This window comes from Cavia porcellus, unplaced genomic scaffold (assembly GCF_034190915.1).
Source record: "Cavia porcellus strain 051 isolate PalLab524CR breed Dunkin Hartley unplaced genomic scaffold, mCavPor4.1 scaffold_32, whole genome shotgun sequence".
In the NCBI taxonomy this organism is placed as follows: Eukaryota; Metazoa; Chordata; class Mammalia; order Rodentia; family Caviidae; genus Cavia; species Cavia porcellus.
In genome coordinates, this window is record NW_026947515.1 from 27353422 (window position 1) to 27370556 (window position 17135).

General features: G+C 50.2%; 1 protein-coding gene across 1 annotated transcript in view; it reads right to left on the bottom strand.

Annotated features, from left to right (window-relative positions):
- The window catches only part of Dnah17 (dynein axonemal heavy chain 17), a 116825-nt gene that overhangs the window by 89668 nt on the left and 10022 nt on the right, over nucleotides 1–17135 (bottom strand). Inside the window, exons 12-16 of the mRNA XM_003464779.4 lie at nucleotides 13160–13425; nucleotides 12107–12302; nucleotides 10206–10352; nucleotides 4715–4823; nucleotides 3733–3836 (exon numbers count right to left, since the gene is read on the bottom strand). Coding sequence (XP_003464827.2) covers nucleotides 3733–3836; nucleotides 4715–4823; nucleotides 10206–10352; nucleotides 12107–12302; nucleotides 13160–13425 — 822 coding nt within the window. The remainder of the gene's footprint in view (nucleotides 1–3732; nucleotides 3837–4714; nucleotides 4824–10205; nucleotides 10353–12106; nucleotides 12303–13159; nucleotides 13426–17135) is intronic.

Sequence of the window (17135 nt, forward strand, 5' to 3'; positions counted from 1 at the left end):
CGATCTGGACAAAGCAACCAAAAGCACACGCTGCAGGACAGAGAGCCTATTTATGAAACGGCGCTGGAAAAACTGGCTCTTCACATGCAAAAGACTGAGTCCAGTCCTGCATCGCTCACCATGACTAAACTAAAAATGGGTCAAATAACTAAACACTAACACAGAAGCAGTCTGGTGGGAGAAAAAACCGGTGTGACTCCCGGAGGCCCAGGCACGGGCGGAAGCCTGGTTACACGGGAAATAGGCAGGAACCAGCAAATGGGGTTACAGCAAACTAGGAAGCTTCTGCACAGCGCAAGACTGAAAGACAAGCTGCAGAACTGGAGTAAGTCTTTGCCAGTGATTCCTCAGAGGACTCATATCGGAATATATAAAGAATCCCCCCCAAAAAAAACATTGGACCCCTAAAAATAAAAGGCCCAATCAAAAAATGGAAAAGTGAAATGAATACACACTTCACAGAAGAAGTGGCCAATAAATACATGAAGAAACGCTCGACATCACTGGCCATTAGGAAAATGCAAATTAGGGGGCTGGGGATTTAGCTCAGCGGCAAAAGCGCCTGCCTTGCAAGCAGGCAGTCGTGAGTTCGATCCCTGGTACCGATAAAAACGAAAAAGACAAAAAAAAAAAAAAAGAAAGAAAAATGCAAATTAAATTATACTGAGATAAAGACCCTGTAGAAAATCTGAATACATGGTCTTTATCTCAGTCCGACAAAAGCCATCATAACAGCCAACATCATACTAAATGGACAAAAACTGGAAGCTTTCACTCTAAAATCAACAACAAGACAAGGATGTCTGCTGACTCCACTATTATTCAACATAGTCCTGGAAACTTTAGCTGGAGCAATTAGAGAAGAGAGCGAAATAAAAGAAATAAAGATAGGAAGGAAAGAAGTTAAACAATCGTTGTTTGCAGGTGACATGATAGTCTACATAGAAGGCTCCAAACATTCTACCAAAAGACTTCTGGATTTAATAAGCAAATTCAGTAACCTAGCTGGTTACAAAGTCAATACTCAAAAATCAATAGCTTTTTTTTTTTTTTTTGTACCAGGGATTGAACTCACGACCTTGCGCTTGCCAGGCAGGCGCTTGTGCTGCTGAGCTAAACTCCTGGCCCTCAATACCCATCCTGTACACAAATAACAAGTCCACTGAGAGAGAATTCAGGGAAATGATACCTTTCACAATAGCATCCAAAAAAGTGAAATACCAAGGAGTCAATCTAACAAAGGAGGTAAAAGGCCCTACACTGAAAGCTACAGTACTCTGACAAGGAGAGTGAAGAGGATATTAGAAAACGGAGAGCTATCCGTGCTCTTGGGTAGGAAGAACCAATATAGTGACAATGGCCATACTGCCAGCACTGTTATACAGATTCAATGCAATCCCAATCAAAATTACAACAGCATATCTCACAGGATTAGAGAAAACAATCCTAAAATTCATCTGAAACCAGAAGAGACTAGAATACCAAACACAATCCTGAACAACAAAGACAGGACAGGGGTATCATAATGCCTGATTTGAAATTATACTATAAAACTACTGTGATAAAAAGTGTGGTGCTGGCAAAAACAACAACAACAACAACAACAACAAAAAAAAAAAAAACAGACCTGAAAATCAATCGAATAGATTAGAAGATGCAGAAACAACTCCAGATACACTAAGCTACTTTATCTTTGACAAACGCGCTAAACACATTCACTGGAAAAAAGACTTTAATAATGTTAAAAATGATGTTGGAAAGACTGGCTTTCCACATGCTGAAGACTAAAATTGTACTCCTATCATTCATATGTACTAAGCTAAAGTCAGAATGGATTAAAGATCTTAATACTAAAACACAAACATTAAATTTACTGGGAAACAGAGAGGTAAAACTCTTGAAGACACTGGTGTAGGCAAAGACTTTATGAACAAAACCCTGACTGCACAGTAACTATCACAAAGAATCAACAACTTGGATCTCATCCTACTGAAAAGCTTTTGCTCAGCGAGAGAAACCAGCAACAGAGTGAAGGACAGCCCACAGTGTGGGAGACAGTGTTTGCCAGCTGTTCCTCAGACAAAGGATTACTATCGAGAACATATAAAGAGCTTAAAAAAACCCCAATCCTCCAAGATTTAAAGACACAATCCAAAAATGGGCATCTGAGATGAATATACACCTCTCAGATGAAGAAATACAAACAGCAAATAAATATGTGAAAAAAATGTTCAACAGCACTGGTCATCCAAGAAATGAAAATTATAACAACACCGAGATTCCACCTCACCCCAGAGAGAATGGCTACTATCAAGAAATCAGCCAATAACAAATGCTGGAGCGGCTGTGGGGGAAAAGGAACCCTTCTCTACTGCTGGTGGGAGTGCAGACTGGTGCACCACTCTGGATATCAGTGTGAAGATTCCTCAAAAAAACTGAGATTGGAGGTCCCATTTGACCCAGCTGTTCCCCTTCTGAGTATCTTCCCAAAAGAATTAAAAACATCCTACCACAGTGATATATGTGCACCAATGTTTATAGCAGCACATTTTATAATAGCCAGATCTTGGAAACAACCTAAATGCCCATCAACTGAGGAATGGATAAAAAATATGTAGTATGTCTATACAATGGAATACTACTCAGCCATAAAGAATGCTAAACTGGCCACTTTCATAGGTAAATATTTCATATTGGTCCCGTGGAGGTTTGTCCATCTTGATATCAATGCCATTTTGTCACGATTGGTATAACTTTGTGATGAGTCTTGGGACTGGGGAGGGTTGGAGCTCTAATCCTGTTCCTTTATGAAAGTTGTCTAGACTATTCTGAGTCTTTTGTATTTCTACAGAAATGTACTTAGTGCTTTAAAAAGACTGTACTGAGATTCCATCTTGCACCAGAAAGCATGATCAGCGTCAAGAGATCAAATAATAACAAATCCGGAGAGGCTAGGGGTGGGTGGGGAAGAAACCCCTTCACCCCATTAGGAAGAATGCAAAACTAATACAACTGCCATGGAAATTGGGGTGGAAAGTCCTCAAAACACTGAAGCTAGAACCTCCGTTTGACCTAGTTAGTCCCCTTCTAGGTATCTTCCCGGGAAGTTAAAAGACACCATATTACAGAGATAGATACATAATCATGTTTATAGCCCCACAACCCGCAATAGCTGAATCCTGGAGGCAGCCTCTACATACATGTAGCAGCTCCACATAAGGGATGGAAACAGTATGTAGTGCAAAGATCTGCTAATAAAGGTAACAATCTGGAAATAAAAAGCTTCCTTTGGGATACATAGCTACCAACGTTTTTGCAAAATCTGGCATTGAAGACAAACTAAGGGGAAGCAGATGAAAGATCCCTCAGGGTTTTGGAACAGACTTGAAGCAAACAAACACCCCTCTGTTTTGAGGTAAAGAAGCCCCCACACCAGTGCTCACTCCCTGCAGCACTGGTCTCACGGCTCTCTTCCCAGTCCTTGTCCCTAGTGCCAGTCTGCAGTATACCCCTCTGCCACCTGCTGAGCTCAAGAGAACAGAACACAGAGGGACTTCCCGGAGCGACCGGCTCCTCCTGTCTTGGGACCACTCTGGCAGCATCGTACTGGTGCAGACTGTCAAAGGGCAGGGTCCTCCGTCTTCTTGCCATGGGCCTCTCTCTAGGCCCATCTGCCCCAGACCTGTTGGAGGCTTCCACTGAGCCCTACTCGGCACCCTGCAGCTCGCTTACCTCCATCACCTGGGTAATTCCTTCTATGTTCTGTTTGGCTTTCTGTATTCTGTTCTGCAAGTTATATAGAATCTCTCGCATCTCTTGAATATATTGAAACACACCTGCAATGCAAGCATAAAGGAATCTTCTGCAATAAACAGCTCAGCCAAATGGACATGTCCTGGGTTGGCTTACCACACATTATCCTAGAAAACCCATCTCCAGTTCTAGAGCACGAAGCAGAAACCACTGTGAGCTCCCTGAAATTAAATCCTGAGCGGGATGCATTGTGCCTCGTTGGCAATAGGACTTCCTCATGTCCATGTCTGTGGCTCATCTCACCCAGGAACCCCTGACTCCTGAAGTTAAAGCCCCTGCCCCGTGAGCCCTAGCCCCTCCAGTCCTGAGCAGAGCACCAGAGAGAGGTGGGCTCTTCTGCAAAGTGCACAGCCTGGAGCCATAGAAGAGCCACGTCCTGGGGCGGAAGTGGGAGGAAAGGAACATGGTCTACACAGCAACGTACCCACAGACTCCAGTTTCAAAGGGCGACACTGGTGGTCTCAGAGGGAAGGGCGGATGCAGGAGGAGGGGCCAGGAGATGGGGGAGAGGTCCCCGCCTGCCTGCTGGTAGAACAAAGGAAGCCTGCCCTCTGGCTACTATTTCCTAGTGCTGAGCCACTGAGGCATGCAGTACTTAGCTGACTCAAATGCACTGGGTGAAAACAAGAAAGGTCAGGCGTCCCCTGCGCCCAATCTGGAGAACTTAGGATCCCTTGGCCCGAAGGGGTCTTGGCCCAGGTCTGGTGTCAGTGACACAGATGTGTCCTTTTGGGATGGGGCAAGCCGTTGGAACTGTGCTTTGGCTTTAAACTCAACCCTGGTGCTGGGAGAGCAACTGCAGGAGGCTGAGGGTCAGAAGCAGCTGCTCCCCAGGTCTGAGGACAGCTGCTGGGCGGGGACTCCATGTTTAACCCTCTCGGGAATAGCCCGGCCACCACACCTTCGCTGTTCCAGAACAGCGTCGTTTCGGCGCTCAGTAACTTGACATCAATTGCCTCCAGTTCCGATTTGATCAGTGGAAATTCTACGTCCATCACGGTCCTCTTTATCTGTAGAACACAGGGGCAGGCGGTAAGGATTTTTATACCTCAGCACTACCCGAGCAGGTTACAATAAGTGTGATCTGTGGGGGAATTTTACAGGAATTGAATTTCATGAATCTGTAATCCCAGCTACTCAGGAAGCTGAGGCAGGAAGATCACAAGTTCAAGGCCAGCCTGGGCAATTTAGTGAGACCCTGTCTCAAATAAAGTTTCAACAAAAGGTAGAGGATGCATGTGTCTCAGTGGTGGAGCACTTGCCGAGCATGTGCAAGGCTCTGAGTTTAATCCCCAGTCACAACGACCACACCAACAACAAAAGCTATTTCAAGCCATTCGGATTTCCAAAATTACTGTTATCAGAAAGGACTGATGTATGTATTTTTCAGTGTCTGTGTAACAGGGTAGAAAAAGATAAAACTACCACTAGTGAGCGGATTGTCTTCAATTTTTGTACTTGGCTGAGTCATAGAAAGAAAGCCAAAGAAATACAGCGGAGAGCTGCAGCGTTCCTGGGAGGAGGACCTCCCCTGGTTATAAAATGAAAAGCGTGAAATCTGGCTAAATAATGGGGAGCCAAGGTCTGAAGGAAGCTGCTGCCGTTATTAACAGACCTGCACCAGTGACGACGCGGCTCCTGTGCAGCCTCTGCATAGCTCTGCCCTGCTCTGGGAGATGCGTCCATACTTGGGAATATCATCTCATCTAGCAGCACTTGGCTTTAGGCCTTTTTTCACTTGAGGAAGTGTGAGTTACAGAGAGTTAAAACCGAATGTTCGAGGCTGATGACTGACCTTCCGGAACGATGCTTTTTACACATGTGGTATTTCAAATGGTGACCCAGCAAAGCTTCAAATGTTTTTGGACCGTGGACGCTTACAGCCAGTGGGTAAGGAAGGAGATTTATTGGTGATGACCTGCTGAAAGCCAGGCGGAAGTAAAAGCTGCTCTGCAGAAATCACAGAGCAAAGCGGCTGGAGGCAGGACCTGGATGAGGCTGGCTGGCTCTTGGTAACAAAGACAGTGGCCTCCTTCCCGCTGCAGAGTTCTTGCATTGAAGGTCGAATAACACATCTCCTCAGTGCGTTTATAGTCAGAGCCCACAGGGAGCCCTTTAGATGGAGTTCACCAGGTTCTGAGGACTCCGTGTAGGTACAGGAGGTAGCTGCTGGGAATCTAGGGCCCCCGCTGGGCAGCCTGGAAGGGGCAGCACCTTCTGTCCTGAGGCCTTCAGGTCTTGCCCAAACTCACACGGACACTCATTTACCCAAGTGTCCCGTTGACTCCTGCCCACGGGAGTAGCTGGAGGTCACCACGTGCTTGTCAAGCCAGTGTAAGGAGGGCTCGGGGCATTTGATCCATCCAGTGCTCTTGGTTATTCCAGTTCCACAGCCAGGGTGAGACTCCACCCTCCTGGGGCCTGTTCCCAGGCAAATCGTCACTCAAGTGACGGCTCAGATAGTCTAGAAAATTCCTTGAGAAGCCGTCCTCCTCTCAGGTCAAGCTCAGAGGCTAACTAGTGTTTGTGATTGGGAGGTATGTTGTCTCTGGACTAGAGAAACCATTCAAAGAGCAGCCTCTTCAAGGATAGACATGGCACCAATGACAAGTGTCACAGTGGGGCGTGGCTCGGCATCAGACTTTCTCCTTGATTCTCTCTTTTGCCCACCTTTTTCTTAATAGCACACTAGCCTCCACAGCTGGAGAGCCCACAGTGGAAGGCTGGACATCACTGGCTTGCCGGGCTCTGTTTGGACGAGTAGTAGTGGAGGGCCGGTTTCTTCGTTTATTTTTGGTTCACTGAATTTTTTTCTCTCTGGCTATATGATCACTGCAGAACACAACCCCTGAATATTTCTCTGTGTACTGACTCCCTAAGGATTCCATTTTCCCTAGGTGCTTTGCCTGGTAGTGATCTAGAGAACAGAGGAACACGCTTCTCAAGGGAACTGGTTCTAGAAAAAGTAGATTCAAGGAAGTTCACTTAAGACAGCCACTGGTGTTTCATAGTCTTTAGCACCAATGAGTGAGTCAGTTAAAAATGCAATTGGTTAAAATAAACCTATTTTACACTGGACACGTCCCAGGTTACATTCTACCCTTGTCGATTCTTTGGTTGTTACTGCTGGGGGTTTGAAATTTCTGACCTATCTATATGGTGGTGCAGCCAGCATGCTGCGCTTACCTTTGCTTTCCCAGCCTGCTTGTGGGGAGGCCATGGCACCAGGCAGGGGTCACTTCCAAGTCTCCTCACAACTTTGCATCAAACCTTCCCATACCTGAGCTGCCTCTGAGACATCCAAGGTGGCCCCGAATTGACGGGCATGGTCAGCACCTCACTGCTTCTGGCCACTATTCCCTCTATAAGGGGTCTCGGTAGGGAGTTCCTCATGACAGACACGTCTTGGGCTCCATGTTGATACCCTCCTGGCACCGGAGGAAGGTATGTGGCCTCACCTGCTCAGTACACAGATTTAATGTAGGTCTTAGCAGGGGCCCGCACAGGGGTGGGACGGGGATGGAAGAAACCAACATCCCAGTCATGCTATGGACATTCAGGCCCAAGAAGGAATGCAGAGTTTGGCTTGGAGGTGGCACCAGAAAGGCCACCCACAGAGGAAAATGGCGTGTACAGACATCTTTTAGACAGTTGAGCCATGAAACATGATAGGATGGTTGACAGATTATGTCAACTTGAGTAAGAGAAGCTCATCTAAATTAGCTCAACAACTCCATACTCTAAGTATGCAAGACTCACTCTAGAGTAGCTTGTCAGCTGGCTGGTCTAAAGGGGAAATGAGGAAGGATGAATCTGCATTATTTCAGGAGCTCCATTCTTTGGCTTCACTTGAACTTTATTGCCTGGCTTCCGGTGCAGGCATTTCAGCTTCCGGTGCAGACCCTTCAGCTTCCAGTGCAAGGTTTTCAGCTTCCGGTGCAGATCCTTCAGCTTCTGGTGCAGACCCTTCAGCTTCCGGTGCAGACCCTTCCATCTCAGGACAGACCCTTCGGCCTCCCAATATAAACTTGCACTGGACTCAACTTGGAGCTCCAGGCCTTTGACTGGATACTTCAGATCCCCAAGCATGCAGACAGAGTGCCTCTACACTCTTCCACCCCTAACTCTGTGGGAAGCCATTGTAAGCCAAGCTTGTAAATTCTTGTATATTTCTTTATCTTGTGTTATACCTGTTTCCCTAGTAAGCACATGGAAATGAAAATAAGTGGAGTCTGAGAGAACTGATCCATTTGGGAAACAATTGGCTGTGAGAATGTGATCTTGCCTGAGCCAGTGCCATGAGGGTACTGAAAAGGCAAGGCTATGACAAGGGAGCCTCATGGGGTCCCCGCTCTGGGGTCTCGGATGAACCAGAAATCAGCATAAAACTCTCTCTGTGCAGCCTGCATCCGCCCTGCTCCTGTCCTCTGCTCCCCATGGCTGCTGTGTGGATGGGCTGGGCTCACCTTTCCACCCATCTGTGTTTACCAGCACCTGAAAGGGCCTTTCCTTCTGGGACTCAATTCCCAGCCCAGAAATTCAAGCAGAGGTGGGCACCTAGATGCCAGTCCTTCAGAGATGTCCACACCCTGGTCTTGTGCTTCTGCTACTTTGCATGGTAACAGAAAATTCAAGGCTGATAAGCTAGGCATCTAAGTGGGGGGGGGGTGTCACCTGGAGGGACTGAATTATCCAAGAGCCAAGTATAATCACAGGAGACTCATGAAGGGGAGGTCTGGGGTATAAGGAGGAGGTGACCATGTGTTATTGGAGCAGAAGGTGGAGCCACCTGCTCTGATTGTGATAGTGGACTGTATCTGTCGGCCTATCAATCTGTCCCACAGGGGACCCCAGATTAAGTGTTTTTCCAAGTGTTTCCAGATGTAGTTGACTCCTGCCTGCCTATAGTTGACTTGCCTGCAGTAATGTCTGCAGGCAAGGCAGCCTCATCCAATCCTTTGGAGGGTATAGAGGAAGATGAGAGGAGTGGACATTAACCTCTTTCTCCTAGCTCCCTACTAGTCTAGGAACTCAACTCTTCTTCTCCAGACAGTGGGCTGGGAGTCACATTGCCTGCTCCCCTGGTTCTCGAGTTTGGGGTCAAATTAAATCACAGAAGCAGTTTGCCAGGCTCACCAGCTTGCAGATAGCAGGCCCTGCGACTTTCCAGCCTCCATCTTCGTGGGAGGCTGTGTGATAGATCTTCACATTGTACCTCCATCTCTTGTTGGCTCCATTTCTCTGGCGAACCCTGACCGACACAGAGGTAATTACCCAAGAAAAGTGGTGGCCTCTAGAAGCTTGACATTCCTCCAGCCCAGCCAGCACCTTGGCTCTACAGAGAGACTCTGGACTCCTGTCTTCTGGAACTGGAGCACAAGAGGGGTCCGTGCTGTTTGAGGCCACATGGTATGTGATGTCCCATCACTGCAGAGTAGCAAATCAGTAGTTTCCAGCCCACCCCACTGTGGTGGCTGGGCAGGTCACAGTGAGAAAACCAACATAAAGGAAGAGGAATTTCTTTTAGCTCATGGTGTCTGAGGTTTCAGAACAGGCTTGGCTCAGCTGCTTTTGGGTCGATGGTGAATCAGAGCATAATGGCAACAGGAAGGGGTGGTGCAGGAACCCACTCCTCCATGACTCCTCCCATGACTCCATGAGAGCCAAAAGAAGCAAGAGAGAAAGAAAGGAGGAAGGGACCTAGGTCCCAACATCCCCCCTTAAGGACCCCCAATGACCTAGCTTCCTCTCACTAGGCTCCAAAAATTTCAAAAATTCCACCTCCTCTCAATAACACTATGACTGAGGACACGCCTTCAATATATGGCCTTCAGAGGACATTCAAGGTCTGAAGTACACAACTGCCTTTCCCCACTCTCAAGGGATCTGTAAAGTGGTAAAGATGGGTACTGTGCCTGCCTGCTGTGCCCACATCCACGCTTCCCAGGTAGCAAACAGCGTATCACAGGAGGGACTGTCCTCCAAGCTGGTCAGTTACCAGTTAGCCTCTTGGTGACTGTGGCGTCAGGTCCCCATATCTGACAGAGGCCCTAAATCCAGGGATTCTTGAACCAGAGAGCTGAGGGTGGCCACCTTTCCGCATCTCCAGCCCTCTCACATTGCTTCCTTGCTAGATTCCCATAAAACATCCCTACTGCCCCCACTGTAATGGGAGTCATGGAGGTACCGTGGAACAATGTTACTACTATCCAGAATACACTTAGGAGAGCCAAACGTGAACAGAGAAGTGTGTGATGTAAGTTACAGTCCAGTGGAAATGTGGTTCTCCCAATCAGCTATTTTGAGTTACTACCATCTTTGCTGCTGCTGCTGTTCCTTGGGCCACATTTAAACATCAGAACTTGGCACACGACACAGCCCCGCCCACTCACCTCATTGTACCAGCCAACGATGAGCTCCAGGTTGCCCACAAACTTTCGGAAAGTTTCGTTCTCCGAGAACAGACTCTCTGCACTGCTTGGAATCTCTTTTTGCTGCTGGAAATTCAAGTACTTGACTTCTCTCAGCACTGCCACCAACTAAACAGCAAGGATAAAAAGGTCAAAGAACACGGCAGGAGGCCAGCCAGCGGTACCCCCTGCCAGGCATCCTCACAGCTGGGGTCCAACCTGGATGGGAGGCAGCGAGCATTCTGGCAGGCTCAGGATGTCTTTGCCCTATTCACTGTTCCTGGGGCAGACGATGCTGACATGGTCTTCGTGGGTGGATGACATGATTGTCCCTTCTTACCCCTGCCCTGGCTTCACTCCACCCAGCCGTTTGGAGAAATGCTTCATGGGACTTCACCTGGCTCCTCCCTACCATCAGCCTCTCCCCTCACCCGGTTATGACCCAGCACACTGACCGCAGGAGCGTCCCTTCCAATACTACTGTCCCCAAAACCATTCCCATCAAGACTGCAGCACCTGTCTGTTACTAAATCTGTCAACCCCATCATGAGACTTTACAGAGGCTGATCATCTGAGCACATGGTGGCCTTTGCTTCCAGGCTGTGCTGGTCCCTGTTACAAGTCCCTTTTGGTAACCTCAAGATGTCCGTGGTGGAGAGCCAGACCTCAATCCCTCTCAGCTTATTCTCACCTGGATGAGGCACTGGCATCATGGGTGTGGAGGACGCCTGCATTTGTGTCTCCAGCCCTGGCCTTTCCTGTCCCCCACACCTGTGACCTCCCCCTGCCTCCTCACCATTTCCTGAGCTTCCCATGGCCAAACAGAGAAGCTGACCTCCTCCTGCATCCTTCTCCAGCCTGTGTCACTGATGGCCATTCCACCGCTCAGGTCACTCAGACACAAAACACAGAGACAGATGCCTCTCTCCCTCTTCTGCTCCACATCCAGCCTGCCCAGAAGTCACCGCTCAGCACCACCTCCACTGTGGCCACTCTGGCCTCCAGGCCCTCACTTGTCATCTGAATTGCAGCAGAAAACTCCTGACCAGTCTCTCTGCTCCTAGCCACCACCTACAGTGGGACCCTTTCCAAATGCAAATCACAGCAAAGCTCTCCTCAGCCAGCAACTACAGAGGCTGCCAGTTGACTCAAACCAACAACCTCATCCCTGTGACCGTCCAGGAGGCTTCCTGTCACCTCTCCACTACCCACATCCCCTTTGCCGGCTCCGCCCAGCCCTAGAACATGCCAGACACATGCATGCCTCTTGGTTTTGCTTTAGCTCTCTGCTCTGCTCAAAGGTGTCTGGGGGCCCATCTCAAGACGCCTATCCCCGCCCCTCCTCCTGCCTACCTTGTTTTTTCCTGAGGCTCCCGTTGAAATGTGGCTTCACCTCTTTGTCTGTGTCAGTGACCTGTCCTCCTCTCAGTCTCTCATCACCCCACCCCATACACACACATACCCACTCATACCCCACATAACCTCCCGCAGGGGCTCCCACAGGACACAGAGACCTGTGACTCTGGTTCCCCAGTTGATCCCAAGTACATACACACAGTGGGCACTCAGTAACATGTGCCGAATGTAAGAAGGAATCAGTGTCTTCTGGGTGGGAAGGGAGAGGCGGTCAGGCTTTGAAGAAAGGCGCTCACTGAAGCCGCTTTCGGGCGTGGTCATGCTTGGCCTCATATCCTAAGTGCACCCTGGCATATTTGGAGTACGGAGAGAAGGGCGCAGGCCCCCTGGGACAGAAACTGCAGCCTCTGCCAATGCGTACTTTTACAGGGACAGGGTAGCCACAGTGGTCACGGGACTCTGGCTTCTCCCCTCAACTGAGGGCCCAGCCCCCCATGGGGCTCCCCCATGGCTGCCGGGGGACCCACCGCCTTGCTGAAGTTGACTTCTCTGAGGCCGGTGGCCATGTTGCGGAGAATCAGTGGCTGGCCCAGGTTGAAGTGGCAGTCCTCGTCCACGCCGCCAACCCACTGCTGGTAGGTCTTCTCCCGGTAGCCGCGCAGGAGCTCCATCATCTCCTCATATTTCTGATAGACCATCTTGGCCTCCACACTGGACACAACCCTGGAATCCCAGTTAGAGCCCAGTGAGAGGCCAGGCTTCACAAGACACCTCCAGCAGGGTCTCTTTAGTGCCCCCACTGGTTGCTGCCCGGACCTCCGGCTGTCCAAGCAGTCAGCCAGTGGCCATGTTTTGTTCCAGGCGGCCAGACTGAAAATGTACAAGTGGAGAAGGGCAGACCTACCCATCCCAACAGATCAACAACCAACTCGGGAAACCAAACCATAGTGCATGAAGCAATTGGCCCCTGGTAGCCAGGGCTTGGTTAGGTTTTATGTTTTGCTTTGTTTTTTGAAACAGAATCTCACTATGTAGTCCAAGCTGGCCTTGAACTCCTGCTTATTCCCCTGCCTCAGCCTCCCAAGTGCTGGGATTACAGGCGTGCACCATCACACCTGGCTACAGGCTTTGGTTAGTAACTCACGCTTCCCTTCCACCTTAGGGCCAACTAGAGAAAAGCCAGTGCCCTGCCCAGTCCTCCAGGGTGCCTCCTAGCCAGCTGCCTCCAGCAGCTGTACCCGCAGACACCCCTGGCTCCTGGGCCCTCTGGCCTGCTGTGGCCAAACACAGTGACAGTGGTATGGTGGCTCCTTCGCAGCCGTGCCAGGCCAGTAGCCTCCTTTTGTTCTCACCTGGGGGTCTTGTTTGATGACACATGGCTGAGGGTGAAGATGAGGACAGAGTCCCCTGAGCACACTTGCCGAGAGGTCTTTGGGGAAGAGCTGGGGAGGCCGCCCAGGGGCCCTGTGGGCTCTGCTTTGGGAAGTGCAGTGCGGCTGGTGGGAACCTGAGTGCAGGTCGTGGCTAAACCCTCTTCCTGTCCGCTGCTGCCCCCTGGGTCCTCGCCACCCGGGACTCACGGGTGCTCGATGTGCTTTATATGCCGCATGGACACCTCCAGCCTCTCCTGCAGCTCCAGGCTCCATTTGAGCTGCCCGGCCACGGGGGGCATGTTCTTGTGGATGGGTGGGATGTTGCCCTCTGTGGCTGCCGCCATCTGGGCATCGTACATGAGCTTGGCGTTGTCCAGCTCGGCATCGAACATCTTCAGCATGACTGAGTACCTGGGCATCACCTCGGTCAGAATTAGGGGCCGCTCCAGAAGGCTCCCACACATGTACAGGAGCTGGGGGGACACAGAAGAGGGGTGTTTTGTCAGAGCCCCTGCCAACTGACCTGTCTTAGGTGCTGTCCCCAGCCTTGCTGACCAAGAAGCAAGGCTAAACTTCAGTTCCAAGAAGTCAACAAAGAACATGTTCCTACTTTTCTTTGTATGGTAACTACTGAAGGGCCCCTGTACAGTTCTGTGCTGCTATATTCTGCGTAACTCTGCTTGTAAACTGGCAATGTCAGCTCCGTCTGAGGTGTAAAGGAGTTTATTCGATGGCAGGAGAAATCAGGATGTGAACGAGGAAGATTTGAGCAATTTGATTTGAGCAAGATTAAACAGTGGAAAAATAGCCCAAGGACTGCATTCACCTAATGAGGGCTCATGCTCATTACCGGGGGAGGGTGCTGTTAGGGCCTGGACTGTCCCTCAAAGGCTCCTGGGTTGAAAACCAAACCACACTGTCTCCATTGCAGTACCGTTTATAGCTGAGGCCTTCTGGAAAGAAATCGGGTCATGACGGCTCTGATCTCATTTCTGCACTGATTCTGGACGGGTTCATTATTTGATAGGCTATTGGGGGGCGATGGAAACTTAGGAGGTGGGGCCTCATTGATGGGAGTGGGTCAGGGGGCATCCCCATGGGTGCTGTGTCTTGTCACTGTCTTCCCGCCCTGGCTAGCTCTCGTTCTCTATTTCTCTGCGTCCTGGCTGCCATGAGGTGAGAAGATTCCTCAGCCACAGCCTCCTGCCACCGTGACTTCAAAAAAAGGCTTGAGTGAGAAGACAGTCCGATAACAGTGGAAGAGGCGTCCATCCCAACACAGGCAGAAACCTCAAGACAGCCTGGAGCTGAGGTTGAAGAATTAGAGTACAAAGACATCAGGAAAGAAAAAGAATAAGAAATTATGAGTGACCCCAAAACTCAGACCCAGTTAAAAGACCAGAACTACAAATTTTGGGTGCAGAAGGGGGCACTGAGGTGCTGATGACACAGGAAAACTATGCAATAAAATAATAACAGAAAACTTTCCAGATCGTGGGGAAGATACAGACACCCGGTGTGGGAGCCACTTAGAGCCCTAAGAGGTGTCCCAGTGAAGACCTCCACTGTGCCACACAGCTCAGCTGACAGGAGAACAGAAGAGGCAAAGAACGTTGAAAGTGTCAGGGGGGAAACACTACATCAGAACAACTGTAGACTTCTCTGCAGAAGTGCTCAGGTCGGGTGAGAATGGAGTACGCATTTCAAGCCCCAAAGAAAAGTAAACGTCTACCTAGATGACTATATCCAGCAAAGCTCTCCTTCAAACTTGAAGGACAAACGAAAACCTTCCGAGATAAGCGTCAGCTGAAGAAATTCATGGCCATGGAGCCAGCGCGGCAGAAGGTACAAAGCTTTCCTGGCAAGAGGCATGCCTCTCAGGACAAACGCTGCCACTCAGAGACACGCCCCAGCAAGAACTACCACCGTGACCAGCGAGGAGGGAGAGCCATTTCCAGGCCCCCTAAAACCAAGTGGAGCTCCCTGGCATACTCAGTGATCCACTTGCTCCTCCTCCGTCACCTGTCAGTCACTGTAGACACCGGAGGTCCCCATCTCCACTTGAAAAAATTGACGTATGACAGTTGCGGGGGGGGGGGTCCACTTAATGGCTTAAGGCCCTCCTGGGTCCTTTTAATTTTTTTTCTTTCCTCTTTTTCTTTTTTCTTCCTTAGATATATTTTGGTTTCTGACTTCTGGGAAGCAAACTCATTTTATTTTCTGCCAGGAGGGCATGGAGTGGAAAACTGCCCTAGAAATTTCCTGATGTGTGAATTAGAGACGAGAAGTGGCAGCAACCTGGCAATTTGGGAATGGGGGGAGCTCAGGGACCAAGGGAGGGATGCCCAGGGCCCCCCATCCCAGGACGAGGGGCATCAGACACAGGGAATGTTCTCCCAGCCCAGGCACGCAGGAGCGGGTTGGGGTGGCTTGCAAGGTGCTTCTGTGTTCTTTCTTTCTTTCTTTCTTTCTTTCTTTCTTTCTTTCTTTCTTTCTTTCTTTCTTTCTTTCTCTTACTTAGCATAATCATCAAGTAAAAAATGTAGCACAGAACTTGTTTCTGCAATACAGAAAAACTGGATCTGGCGCTAATGGGGGCAAGAGAGGGTCCATCCCTCGGGGCCCCGGCCTGGCTTCTTCCCCGACTATCTGCTCCCCACAGAGACCAGCCGAAGAGTCCTAAGCTGCTGTTCACAAACATGGGTGCCTGAAGCCGACTTCTCCCATAGACAGGGGCCTCCCAGCCAGGCTCACCCCCACTCATCCGTCCACATCCTTCCCTGCCCTGCTCCAAACCAGATTTCTGGGGTAAAATCTCCATGTGCCTGGGGGACTTGAGAGTTGGGGCCTCATCTTTCCCTGTCTGGGGACATGTGACTGAGCTCTTCACATTTTACTGCCTGTTTCCTCCTCTACGCAGCAGGGAATAACTAAAGCTCTCACAAGGTTCCCTGAAGTGACACCATAGTGTCACTGTCCCCCTGGGTCCTCGCACTCTCACGTTGCCTTTTAATCTTGGAAGCCTCCTGTGCAGGTCTCCGGTCTCAGTGGCCACATGCTTTGCACTAAAGGCCTAATGCGTTCCATGCCAAAGTGCTGTGCTAGCGTGAGGTCACCTCAGACCACATCCGGGAGAACTGAGCCAGAGCCGCAGTCAGAGCCACACAAAGGCTCCTACAGCGTGCTGGGCTCAGTCCTGATCACATGCCTGCCCTCTGGGAGCTTATTTCCCTGATGGCGGGCAGCAGTGGCTGGGAACATGGGTACACTGCAGGTTACCAGCACTGCAGGGTACCAGGGAGGCTGAGCAAGAGGTGAGACCTGGCAGGCTAGTGTCAGACAGGGCGAAAGGGAGGAGGGGTGTGAAAGCCGCTCCTGGGGGCAGGAGAGGAGAAGCCGATGTGGTCAGGTGGTGTTGGAGTGGCAGAAGTCATGCGGGCTTCCCTGCAGAAGAGAGTTCCAGGACAGTGACAGAGAGAGCTTCTGTGGTGGCCAAACCCAGCTTGGGCACTTGAGCTCCTCCCAGGCCACTGGTGTGTATACATAAAATCCTGTGTCAGCAAAGACCCTGCCAGGTCCCCAGAAGCCCCCAGGCGTGACACCTGACCAGGTTCCTCATCCTCCGCCGTCCCTGGGTGCCATCCGGTCACCTGGCCTGGCCACAGCAAGAACTCTGTCTAGGTGGCTGAGCCTAAGTCCCCCTCATGGTCTCCTGATTGCTGATTTCCATCCCCCGACCCTGCTGCTGCCGGTCCCACCCCCACTAGCCCAGTCTACATTCACAGGTGAGTTATCCCCCACTGTAGACCCCACGGCAGGGATGCTGCACCTAGTGTGTGGCCCCAGATAAAGTCCCCTTCCGGTGACTTAACAGGCTCACTGAGTAATTCTTTCCCTTCACCTCGGCGAGGAGGTTAAGGCACTGGTTTGCACCCATTGGTATTTTGCCCAGAGCTCTGACATCTAAGGTTTCTTTGATCATTATATTTGCAGAAACTCAGACCAGTGCAAGTACATTTTTAAAAAAAGAACCCTTAAGAGGCAAGGCACATCTTGGCATTTGCTCGGGGAGGGACTTGTGCTGGGGGCAGGCAGCGTGACATCCTCGCGGGTGAACCTCACCTGCTGCTGCCCCGGTCCGAATGCCTTCACAGCCTCGGGAGCCCCTCTGTTAAGAGGTTCA